At 53.0% G+C, this 13,012-nt stretch overlaps 1 protein-coding gene across 1 annotated transcript; it reads right to left on the bottom strand.

Annotated features, from left to right (window-relative positions):
• Positions 1–8: 8 nt before the first annotated feature.
• Positions 9–12,218, bottom strand: LOC114485344 (myb-related protein B-like; the record flags this gene model as incomplete). The annotated part of the gene is made up of 6 exons (XM_028486601.1): positions 12,181–12,218; positions 7,958–8,051; positions 3,575–3,646; positions 2,610–2,702; positions 2,203–2,423; positions 9–209 (listed from the first exon to the last, which is right to left on the bottom strand). Coding segments are annotated over exons 1-6 (701 nt in total), but the record flags the coding sequence as incomplete, so codon positions are not given.
• Positions 12,219–13,012: the final 794 nt, after the last annotated feature.

Here is a 13,012-nt window from a genome sequence, read left to right on the forward strand (position 1 = left end):
ACCCAAGCCCAGTGGCCGAGCTGCCTGACATCACCGCCCCACTCACCTGGCCTTCTGAGGCCGGGGCACTCTGGCAGCCATCCTTGTCCTCCAGCTCCAGCAGCAAGTACATGGGGGGCTTGCTGTCTCTGGACTCACTCAGGAAGCCTCCCGTGTCCACCTTCCTCTTGATAGTGGAGTTCCAGTGATTCTTCACAGCATTGTCTGTCCTGCAGGGGCCAACCGGGGATCTCTGACCCCAGCACTGGGGCCCGTGCGCCACTGGGCGCATCACTTGCCTCCCCGAGCTGAGCTCCCGTTTCTGTAAATGAGGGTTCAACCTGAGGAGTTCTAAGGGCTCTTAGCTCTAAGATGAAGTCTGACATGCTTGCAGCCTGTAACGATTTACGGAATATTTCCACACACCTCTGAGAAATAAGCAAAGGTCTTATTCAGCCTACAGGGTAAAATCCTAACACTGAAACATTCTGGGAACTCTCATTCCCTTTCTCACTTACTCTGCATCTGTAGAAACCGTAAGCAAGCTGCTGGACGCTGGCCCCTGTCCTGAGGCTCAGTGACCTGGAACACAAGCCCTGATCACGTCCCACAGACAGAAAATGGCCAAAGAGGGCACAGAGGATCCACTACTGACCACTCTGAGCCTTGGCTTTTTTATCTGGAGAATCAAAAGACTACTTCACTCTCCATCACTTGCTGAAGATTAAAGAGGAAACATATATGGTATAAGTCAGAGTAGTACACCACACTACAGAAGCAGAAAGTAGCACAGCGGTACGGGAGTCAGGGAAGCGTGGAGGGAGAGAAGCAGACAGGTACCGCAGGACAGAGTAACACAGTAGTAGGAGCAGACAGCAGTATGAAGCACAAAGACGTACGAAACTACAGAAGCACACGGCAGCATCATAGTGAGTAGCACGGGGGCCTCAGCAGCGTCAGAGTCCACAGACCTACAGCAGTTCAGAAGTGCAGACACACAGAGGCGCTGCCTTCTTTGGGTTTCCGAGCAGAGTGCTCTTCCCCTGAACCGTGAACAGAGAATAACAGCTTGACGGAGCCACCAGTCTAAGAGGAGGGTCTGGATCTCTGTTCATTCCCACTGCAGGCTGTCAGGACACAGTGCTAACTGGGCAGGGGTCGGGGCACTATGGGGAGGTAGCCAGGGACTGACCACAGTTGGAAAGGACAGAGAAACCTTCCCTGAGGAAATAACGTCCCCACTGAGAACCAAAGGATGAGAGCGTGTTGGCTACATGATGGGCACAAGTTAGAGGTCATCCAAGCTGCCAGGAGCACAGGGCGTTCGTTCTCAGAAAAGAGCTCTCCCGTGTCTAAGGGAGAGAGGAGGTCGGAGCAGCTAAGGCCCCACAGATGAGCAAGGGTGACGGCAGATATCCGGGCGAGGCTGGTGGCATCAGCCAGGCCAGGCTGGCCACACGGGAAAGAGGCTCAAGCCTTCAACCCAAGTGTTATAAGAAGTGCCAAAAGGATAACACACTCCGGTTTGAGTTTTGGAAACAGATGATTCCAGACTCCAGGGGAAAGAGACCATCTGGCATTTTATTTCCTCTCCTTCCCAGGACCGCAATGCCATGGCAAAGAAAGGAAACAAAATAAGGTAAAAATGCACACAGACGAAAAGAGCAGGGTAGAAGACAGTGATGAGTAAGTGATTTTTTATAAGTTTCCAGAAGATGGAAAGCAGTTAGGGGAGCAGTGAGCAACTCAGGAGTCTGGGAGTTGACCCTGGAGCAGGATTCTAGCAAGAATGGAGCCAAGTCATCCTAATGCTCCCTGCAGAACACCAAGAGGCCCAGGCCCAGCGTGAAGAGGAGGGTGAAAACGGGCAGTGGTTCGGACGTCCAGATCCTGGCCCTGACCTCACAGGCAGGAGGAAAGAGGTTTATTCTCTAAAAAAAAAATAACCAGGCCGCCCCGGCCACAGCAGAGGGCAGGGATGGCACAGAGCCGAAAGCGGGACCAGATGAGAGTCTGCACAGTGAACGGGAGGCCCCCAGGCCCCCCTCCCTTCCCTGTTCCAGACTCCCTGCAGCCGGGCCCCCACCTACCCACCCTCCCCTATCCCCTCCCACCCCGGCAAGAATCTGAAGGACTCGTTCGCTTCTGGGAAAAGTGAACAACTCCAGAGAAATCGGACTGGGCCCTGGAACATCCCCGCAAAGGCCCCGGCAGGCGGCTCACCTCCCCGGCAGCATCTTGGCGATCTCGGCCCAGCGGTTGCCCAGCACCTTGTGGGCCTCGCAGATGATGCGGTCCTCTTCCTCCGTCCAGCAGGACTTCTTCACTTCGGGGTTGAGGTGATTGTGCCAGCGCTCGCGGCACTGCTTCCCCAGCCGGCCCTTCAGGTGCTTGGCGATCAGCGTCCACTGCTTCGTGCCGTACTTCTTGACCAGCTCGATGACCTTGGGGGAAGGCTGCTGTGAGGCCAGCGGGACCGGCCCTTTCCCCACCCCAGCACCGACCAGCGGGATGCCACACACCCAAGGTCCAGCTGGACAGCCCAGCCAACACCCAGGGCAGCCTCAGTCCCTTGACTCCCGGGGGTGGGTGAAGGCCCGCCATGTGGCAGGCACTGTCCTGGGCGTTACCTTCTGGTCCTCCTCTTTGGTCCATGGCCCCTTGACGAGGTCTGGATTCAAGACCCTCAGCCACCGGTACTGGCACTGCTGGTCAGTGCGGTTCTGGGAAGAGGACAGGCACCCGTGAGAACTCCTGGGATGGTGGCCCCGGACCATGGACACACACTGGGCTCAAGGGACACCTCAGCGGGGTTCTGTCTTGTTCCCTGCACCACCAACACACTGCCTGCCCTCGGGCCGGAACACGCATGGTTTCCCTGTGCTACCAGAGGGCCCAGATGGAACCAGGCAAACTCAGAACCATGTGTGAAACCAGTACCCGCTGCCCTAACACAAGGGGGGCCGCCCCGTCCCAGCCCGCAGGCTACATCAGGGATCCTTGCTTGCTTCTGGAAGGGTAGTATCTCCCTGAAGGTTTCAGATCACATGGAGGAGGAGGAGGTGAGAAGGGTCTGGTGACTTGGTCCCTGAACTGCCCGATGAGCCAGGAAATAAGCCAACAGCAGCTCCTGCCACATCCCCTCCCTGCCAGACACCTGCAGTGCTGGGGATGGGGGACCCGCATCACCAGGGGCCTCTAGATGCTGGACACGGTGGCACCAGCCAGCTCGGCAGGGGTCTCACCATGGAGCCTGCTCAAGTACTGTTTCCCCTCAGTTTCAGTCTCACGGTTGAGAAACCGAGCACCACCTCGCTCCTGACTTGCAGGAAGAAATGCAAATATGTCACTGATCTGATTTCATGATCATGGAGCCCAGATCCCCCGGCACACGGAGGCTGCTGCGTGGAGACGCTTACACCAGGGTGCCTTGGATTCCGGTTTGGGAAGAAAGGGCCTAGGAAGCCTGGAAGGTTGTTTTGTTGGGAGAGCTGGGGGGGACTTGGTAAGGAACCCCCCCTTGCTTCTCCTTGACAGAAAGTCTGTCCCGGGCCCACTGTCCTGGGGGAGGGGGCCGCAGAGGGGCTGCACTCACGGGAAAGTGGCTGGCCAGGAACTTCCAGTCTTGCTGTCCAAACTGCCTCACCAGGGCCCTCAGCTGCTCATCCTGACAAAGCCGGAAAGACAGAGGGCTCAGCTACACGTGTGCAGAAAACAGCTGCTCTTGACGGAGCCCTCCCCAAAGGTAACAGCCTCACTCATCCACTCAGTCATGAAGTGATCACCTACAACACACCAGGCACGCCAGGCATGGCAGCGGGCAGCATCGGAGCTGCCCAACCTTATGGGACTTAAAGTCTAGAGGGAAGCAGATGTTAATCAAAGGCTCCTGCAAACAAAAGGAAAGGTGCTGGGGGGTACGGAGAGGTTGATGGTGAGGCCTATTTTGGGGGATCCAAGGGACAGGCTCCAAGGAAGTCCAGTGAGGCCAGAATGCAGGAAGCAAGCAAGAGGGATGCGAGAGGATTCTGGAGGGGACGGCAGGGGCCAGACCACATGCAGGGTTGATTCGGACCTCTGCGTCATGCAAAGCCACTGATGCGCTGAAGCAGTGGGTGGTCACGGTTCAATGTGCTTGTTATGAACTTCACTTTGGCAGCTGCAGGAAAAGGGGCTACAGGTGGGCAGAATGAACGCGAGGAGGCCATTACAGGCACCTGGGCCAGAGACGAGTGACCCAGCAGGGGAGGTGGCGCACATGGGCAGAATCAAGAGCACTCAGAAAGGAAGGAAAACCGCACCTGTTAAAACGTTCTCCTGAATATAAACTACTGATTTATGCAACAACACGAAATCACAGTATCATTGTGATGAGGGAAGGAAGCCAGACATAAAGAGTATACATTGCATGATTCTGTGCTTAAGAACTTCTAGAAAATGTAAACTAAGCTATAGGGACAAAAAGATAGTCAGTGGTGTCTGAGGTCAGGGGTGGTGGTAGGGAGAAATGGACAGCAAAGGGAGCAAGAAATGCCTGGGGTGATGGAAACACTCTACGATGACCGTGCTGGGAGTTTCATGGTAGCACATCCATTGAAACTCACTGAATTGTACTTTAATGGTTGTAGTTGATTGTATGTAAAGTATTCTTCCATCGAATCAATTTTTTAATATCTTATATATATAAAGGAAATGTAGGAAATTCCCTGGCAGTCCGGTGGTTAGAATTTCGCGCTTTCACTGCTGAGGGCCTGGGTTCAATCAAAAAAAAAGAAAAAGAAGAAAATGTAGTATATCCATACAGTAGAATATTATTCAGCCTTAAAACAGAAGGAAATTCTGTTACAAGATACAACGTGGATGACCCTTGAAGACATGATGCTAAGCGAAATGAGCCAGACACAAAAGGACAAACAGTGTATGAGTCCACTCATGTGAAGAATCTAAAGCAGTCAAAATCATAGAAACAGAAAGTAGACAAAGGTGGTAGCCAAGGGCTAGGAGGAGGAGAGGTGGGGAATTAAGTGTTTAATGATTCAGTTTTGCACAATGACAAAGTTCTAGAGACCTGCTGCACAGTGAGAATATACTTCACGTACTGAACTGTACACTTAAAAATAGTTATAATGGTACATTTAACGTTAGGTGTTTTTACACACACACACACACACACACACACACACACACACATACACACTCACACTCTCTCTCTCTCTCTCTTTTTCTCTCTCTCTCCTGGACAGAAAAAAAGGCCACCAGAGAAATCCAGACCCTCAACTGCAGCTTGGCCACAGCCCAGCATCGGCTGGACAAAGTCCCTATAAATCCTGTAGCTGAGCCAGCCCACGCCCACACAGCCAGCCCCGGACACCCTGCCCTCCCCTGCCGCCTGCCTGACCTGGCCAGGCCAACCCCTGCCTTCCGCCCATGTCCCCTGTGTCCATCTCCAGCACCACCATCCTCCCCTACGACTGGGGGGGACACTTTCGTCTCCAGCTCCTGCCGGACCCCATGGGCCCCCTCCACCTGTCCACTGCCGCCTGCACTGCCCTAGTCCCTCTGCAGCCATCTTCTCCCACCTGCCCAGCACAGCACCCTCTCCAACTCCCTCAGCCTCAGGCTGCCCCCAAATCCCTTACCCACCCTACACACAGCAGACTAGCTCCCTGGAGCCCAGCTGTGGTCATGTCCCGCATCTGCTTCAAAAACCTTCAATGGTTTCACCTTGCCAGCTGAACAAGCCTACATCTCCAAGTCCAAAGTCCAAGGCCTTCCGGGATTGGACCCCATTCGATCTTTCCATCTTAATCAACCACGCTTCCTCTTTAAGGACCCTTCGCTCCAGCCAAACAGGGGGTTCCTCTTGCTTTTCTCCACCTATAACCCGTTTCCTATTGACTTACCCACCATTTTGCACACCTGACCGCTGAAATTTCCAAATCCTTACCCATGAAACTGTTCTTAACCTCTCAGACAACAGTAAACTCAACTTCTAAAAGCATTTTGGGGAATTCCCAGGTGGTCCAGTGGTGAGGACTCTGAGATTTCACTGCTGAGGGCGCGAGTTATAATCCCTGGTCGCGGAACTAAGATCCCACAAGCCTCTAGGCCAAAAAAAAAAAAAGAAAAAAAAAAGGCATTTCGACAATTACAGGTGCCTCCTATGTCCGTCTAGGAGGCTTAGTATAAGACAGGAGAGACACCACAGTGAGCACAAAAGACACCAGTCTTGGGACTTCCCTGGTGGCACAGTGGTTGGGAGTCCGCCTGCCAATGCAGGGGACATGGGTTTGAGCCCTGGTCCGGGAGGATCCCACATGCCACAGAGCAACTAAGCCCGTGTGCCACAACTACGGAGCATGTGCTCTAGAGTCCACAAGCCACAACTACTGAAGCCCATGCGCCTAGAGCCCGTGCTCCACAACAAAATAAGCCACTGCAATGAGAAGCCTGCACACCACAACGAAGAGTAGGCCCCGTTCACCGCAAATAGAGAAAGCCCGTGTGCAGCAATGAAGACCCAACGCAGCCAAAAGTAAATTAAAAAAAACAAACAAAAAAAAAAAAACGCCAGTCTTGCCAGCACCATGATGGCCACAGCATGTCCACGGGCCTGTGCATGGTCCAGGCAGAGAGATGCTCTGGGGTAGGGACCCCATCTTGCTTGTTCTTCTAAGCCTGCAAGAGTGGAATATAGTCCCTGGTCCACAGTGGGATGAACAGAAAAGGCTGGCTTCGCACTCCTCTGAAGAAATATCTTTTATGATTTAAGAGTGTTTCACAACTCAAACAGTAAGGGGAAAAAAAAAAAAAGACTTAAAACTAAACACATACAGGAAAATAGAGGTAGAATAAAAAGATAAGGCCAGTAGGAGTCTAAATTGGTACAACCAAGTCAGAAAAAAACCTGACAGTTTCTAAACTAAACATATACATACACATGAGCGTACCTAAGTATCCTCTCTAGATGAATGAAAACATAATCCTCAAAAACACTTAGGCAAGAATTTTCACAGCCGCTCTATCCACAATAGCCAAAAACTAGAAACAGCCCAAATGCCCATCAACAAGGGAAACATACTATGGTCTGTCTATCCATACAATGGAATACTATTCAGGAAGAATAAATGAACAAATTACTGAATCATGCAACATTATGCTGAACAAAAGAAGCCAGATAGAAAAGAGTAGAGCTGTATGATTTCACTTGTAGGACATTCGAGAACAGGCAAAACGATCAAACAGAGAGACGCTGGATGGGCGACTGCCTGGAGCTGGGAACGACGGACCACAAAGGGAACTTCCGGGGATAATCAAGGTGGTGCTTATGTGAGTAATATACACTTATCAAAACTGCTGGATCTGCTCACTTTAAGAAGGTGCATTTGCCTGTATATAAATTATACGTCATAAACTTGATTAAAGAATAAAATCAATTCAGAGCTTGGTATCGCAGACAAAATACAATGATTTTTTTTTAATGATAATAAAGAGGGGGTTTGCAGATTTGGCTAAACCTCCCAGCAGTTAAAGGACAAGAAGCACAATTAAAGTCCACGAGGCAGAACACGCCAGCTTTCAAGAGATACAACAGCAATTGCTGGCCCCAAGGTCTGAGAGATGCACCCCCCTAAGAGTCCTCAATACTGAGAGTGCCCAGGAATGCTCTGAGAAGCAGAATCAACAGGGAGAACCAGAGTGCCTATCTGCTGCTTTTTTTTTGGTTTTTGGCCGCACCATGCAGCTTGTGGGATCTTAGTTCCCCCGACCAGTGATTGAACCCGGGCCCCCAGCACTGGACGCATGGAGTCCTAAAGCTGGACCGCTAGGGAATTCCCCCATCTGCTTCTGTCATCAGCTCCTCCTCTTCATCATACTGGTCGGGGGATCAGGCAGACACAACCCAGGCTCTGTTCCTGGTCCAGCCACCCAGCTGCCATCACCTCCACCCCCGCAGGTGCCCCTCGGTGTCACTCACCTCCTCGTGGGTCCATTTGACCTTGCACTTGCTGTCTCGCTGCTCCGGCACATCTGAATCTGTGTCCTGGTAGTGCAGCTCATCCAGCTCCTCACTGCAAGGAAAGCAAGCCAAAGGTCAAGGACATGTGTCTCTCTACCTGCTGCTACATGATGGACAGACAGTGTGCACTGTGGCCATGACCTCTAGGGAAAGGTTTTGGGGACGCAGGCTTTTACTGTAGGTAAAATGTAGGTACTTCCACCCTCCTCTTTTTAAAAACTTTTTAATGAAATGGGATTATGGGCTATTTTTTCGTTACTCTCTCTTTCTTTAAAATTGTTAATTAATTTATTTATTTTTGACTGCATTGGGTCTTTGCTGCTGTGCGCGGGCTTCCTCTAGTTGGGGCGAGTGGGGGCTACTCTTCGTTATGGTGCACGGGCTTCTCATTGCGGTGACTTGTCTTTGTTCCAGAGCACGGGCTCTAGGTGCACAGGCTCAGTAGTTGTGGCGCACGGGCTTAGTTACTCCGCGGCATGTGGGATCTTCCCGGACCAGGGCTCAAACCCACGTCCCCTGCGTTGGCAGGCGGATTCTTTACCACTGCACCACCAGGGAAGTCCTCTTTACTCTTTCATTTTCAGTTAACACTCTAATGATTTCAAAAGCTACAAGAAAAAAGAAGTTAAGATTTCACCAAGGACTTCCCTGGTGGCACAGTGGATAAGAATCCACCTGCCAATGCAGGGGACACAGGTTCGAGCCCTGGTCTGGGACACAGGTTCGAGCCCTGGTCTGGGAAGATCCCACATGCCACGGAGCAACTAAGCCTGGGTGCCACAACTACTGGAGCCTGCGCTCTAGAGCCAGCAAGCCACAACTACTGAGCCTGCACGCCACAAATGCTTAAGGCTGTGCGCCTAGAGCCGGAGCTCCACAACAAGAGAAGCCACCGCAAGGAGAAGCCTGCGCACTGCAACAAAGAGTATCCGCCACTTGCCGCAAATAGAGAAAGCCCGTGTGCAGCAATGAAGACCCATCACAGCCAAAAATAAATAAATAAATTTATAAAAGAAAAAAGATTTCACCAAGAATATTATGTTCAACACCAGACACCTATTTCAAATTTTCTTTTAAATAACAAAACTTTTTCAACTTGCATGGGTATTTTAAGGATTAAAGCTGATGATGTATGTGGGCTTCCCTGGTGGCACAGTGGCTGAGAATCCGCCTGCCAATGCAGAGGACACGGGTTCGAGCCCTGGTCCGGGAAGATCCCACATGCCGCAGAGCAACTAAGCCCCCGCGCCACAACTACTGAGCCTGTGCTCTAGAGCCTGCGAGCCACAACTACTGAGCCCGCGTGCTACAACTACTGGAGCTGGCGTGCCTAGAGCCTGTGCTCCGCAACAAGAGAAGCCACCACAATGAGAAGCCCCCGCAACACAACCAAGAGTAGCCCCCCCACTTGCTGCAATTAGAGAAAGCCGTATGCAGCAACAAAGACCCAACACAGCCAAAAAAAAAAAAAAAAAGCTGATGATGTATGTAATCATCAAGCACCAGGATTTTAAGAAATATTGTTTGAGAAAACCATTTAAAATACATTATCTCAGTAACTATGTCCATTTTTGCATACCCCTTCTCAATCCTTGCCTACACATAGGTCTAGTTTATGGAGCGAAAAATCAGAGTACAAGCAGCTTTGAATTCTGGATGCTTTTATTTTCTAACAGGTAATTTTCCAAGTTACTCCAAAATCTTCCTATTTATCAGGTTTAATAGTTACAAAAATGGAGATCATGCTATCCACCCCCAGGCATGTCCGGGGCTCACAAGAGCACCCTCCCAACTCCATTAGGTCACCTCTGTCAGGGACATTCTGAAGACAGGCATTTTTAAGTGGGAAAAGCCTACACATCTCCAAACAAGCAAGGCAAGCACAGGCCTCTCCAAAAGAGGAAGAGGACTTCCTTCTGTGGCCATGCTCCTTTCCCCTTCTCAGCATCTTCCTAATCACACCCACTCCCCAGAGCACATTGGAAATCCTCCCGTCTCATAACATAAGCCCTTAGGCTGCAACTGCCTGTGTCTCCTTGACAACCTGGACAGAGGTCAGTTCCACCTCATATCTGTAGGGCCTTTGGGGGGTAGCACCAAAATGCCTTAAGAAATGTTTGCTCTGGGAATGGCTGGATATAGGAATGAATAAACATGCAAAACTGCTGCCTCTTAGTCGATAAGAAATGCTAATATAAGTAAACTTTTTAGAATTAGGAAAGGAAGGGACAGACGGATTTCTAAACCCAGCAATACACCAGTCACAAGAGGAGCTGGAATTCAGCCTTGTCTTGTCATTCCCAACCCAATTCATGGGGTCCTCCACTATCACAAAGTAGGAGGCAAAAAAACTCTACAAGATGCTAATAACAGAAGGAAGCTGACTTTAACATCAACTGCCCGCAGACTCTGTTTTGACAGAAACTACCTTTGGTTCTCCAGCACCCAGCTTCTGACAGAAGCTCAGCAAATGTTCCTTCAAGGAAGAGACTGTTTCTGTGTGAACACTCTGGTGCTCCAAAATAGTCTATTTAATGGGGAGAGCAGCTCAGAAGGCTGGGAGAATTCTGTGAGGTAATATACTTCTATCACCAACACGATGATGACTGTCTACTTCACATGCATTCTCATTATCCCCATTTAATAGATGTGAACATTGAGGCTCACAGGGGTTATGCCACCTGCCAATTCCACTAAGCCAGGCTCCAACCGGCACCTTCCAGTCCTCATCTCGTAATCCCAGCTGGAAAAGCAGAGGCTAAGTCAGTAGTGGCAACCACATGGAGGTCCAACACACCCTTTTTATGCCCTTTCACGTGCTGGGCTCTGCTCCAGATAGGGTGAGTCAGAAGCTGAGCAGGAAGTAGGACACTGGTGCAGAGGAGAGTTACAGCGAGTGGCCAAGAATCAAACAGAATGCTGTTCCAGGGTACAGAACTCATCCCTCACCTAGGGGGTGGAGGGTCCTCCACTGAGCCCCAGGGGAGAAGTAGCAGAGGACCTGGGGGGTTGTCTGGGGCCTTGGTTGTTGCCTGGAGTTAACACTTCCTGAACCAGAAATTCAGGGCCTGACAACTGCCTGCCCAGAACAACCCTTGGGAATTGGAGCTGCCCTGAGAAATTGTGGCCTGAGGAAGATATACCCTGAGCCTGACCACTGCCCAGGGATCAGATGCTTCCTTGCTGAAAGGAATTCTAGGGAAAGCCAGCAACGATTGCTTCTCAGGTCTATATGCTGGGCCTGAGAAGGCAAACACCATCTGAAGTGGGGGTTTGAAGTTATCTGGGCTGCATGAATCCAGGGAGGGAACAGGGCAGAATCCCATTGTCCTCCGTGATTCCCAGACTGGTTGAAAAGCCCAGAGCTCAGGCACCGGGTGCACAGGTCTAAGACACGGACCTGGAGCCCACAAGACCTGGTTCCTGGCTTGACTCTGCTACTCATTCTCTGGCGAGTTAAGTAAGATGGAGACCGCAGTTCCTGCCTCCACCCCAGGGGCTGCTGGCACAGAGCGGTCTCGATACACATCAGGCTCTCTTCCCCTCGCCTTCAACCTCAGCTGCCCCAAACCCCTCATGTGGAACAGGAAGACAGGTCTCCGAAACGAAAACGAGCTGGGGTCCGCAACCCAGGTGGTGGGGGACCAAAAAGTCACACACCCCCGCATCCTTCCTAGGTCGGGGGAGGGAGCTTGGGGTTCTGTGTTTCCCCGAATGTTAAGAAATGCCCACCGGCAAATCTGAACCCCAAAAGGCTTGAACGACAAGAGTCTCCCAGGCTTTGGCCGCCCGCTCGCCGTGACTTGGAAAATCACTTTCCTTCTCCAGGGGTCGCCTCCCCCCCCGGTAAAGCCCCTTCCAGCTGACACCGCCGTCCCACCCCCACCCCGCAATTAGGCGGGAGACAAAATGACATCATGCAGGGCTTGGCCCGGGTCCCAGGAGACCCGCCCGCCCCAGCTCCGAGGCCCAGGGAGCCTAGCGAGGGGCCCCCGAGAGCCCCCCGGCTTCGCGCGCACCCCCCGCGTCTCCCCGCGTCGGGCGACACAGGACACTGCGTTTCCTGAGGACCCCACCCCCGCCCGGCTCAGAAGGGCCACGGCGAGGGTGGGGGCAGAGGTCGGGGTGGGGGGGAAGGTCGGGGAGGGGGGAGGGGCCCTTAGCCTCCCGGCTCCTCTCACCCGCGTGTCCGCCGAGACATCCCCCCGGCCCGGGCCGCGCCGCGCTCGCCCGCCCGCCGGCTGAGCCCGGAGCGGGAGCCGGGCCGGGGTCAGGGTGAGGGCTGCTCCGGCCGCTCCCGGCCCCGGGGCCGCGCTGCGAAGCGTCAGCGTGGCCGCAGGTCCCGCCGCTGCTCGCAGGGGCTGCGGTAGCCGCCGGCGCGCACAGAAGCACTTTTCTATCTCCCGCCAAGCGCGTCGGCGCCGCCCGGGCCTGCTGCGCGGGCGGGCTGGCGTGCGCGGGGCGGGGCCAGCGGGCGGGGCGTGCGCGGGGGCGGGGCCTGAGAGCCGAAGAACACCGCACCTGCGCAGAGCCCTGAAGCCCCAGGGCAGGGAGGGCGTGGGTGTGGCTCAGAACAGGCAGCCAGGTGACTGAGGCCTGGCTCAAGCCAAGAGTGATCGGGGCGGCCCTGGAGGAAAGACTGAGGAAAGGGAGTGAGCCGCAAGGATGGGAAAGTCAGGCCGGGGAAATCCTATGCAAAAGGGCCAACTCTAGTCCAAGCCGCTCCTGCGTCCCTACAGCCCCACCCCAAAGCGGCCCCCTCACCCCCACCTAGACCGGGTCTGTGCCTTGAAACCATCTCCCTGCTTCCTCTCCAGCCTCGAATTCAGTGGCTCCAGCTCCTCAGCTTGACTGCTGGCAGCCAAAATCGAGCCTCCTAGAATGCAAACCTGATCTTGACTCTCCAGAACTTAAAATCTATGTCCTCTCCCTCAGGGTAAAATACTCTGTTATCAGGTATTTATAGGATTCTGCCAGATCACCGCCCCCCCCCCCCCCCCCCCCCCCCCCCCC

The sequence above is a fragment of the Physeter macrocephalus genome, unplaced genomic scaffold (assembly GCF_002837175.3).
Source record: "Physeter macrocephalus isolate SW-GA unplaced genomic scaffold, ASM283717v5 random_1342, whole genome shotgun sequence".
NCBI classification, from domain to species: Eukaryota; Metazoa; Chordata; class Mammalia; order Artiodactyla; family Physeteridae; genus Physeter; species Physeter macrocephalus.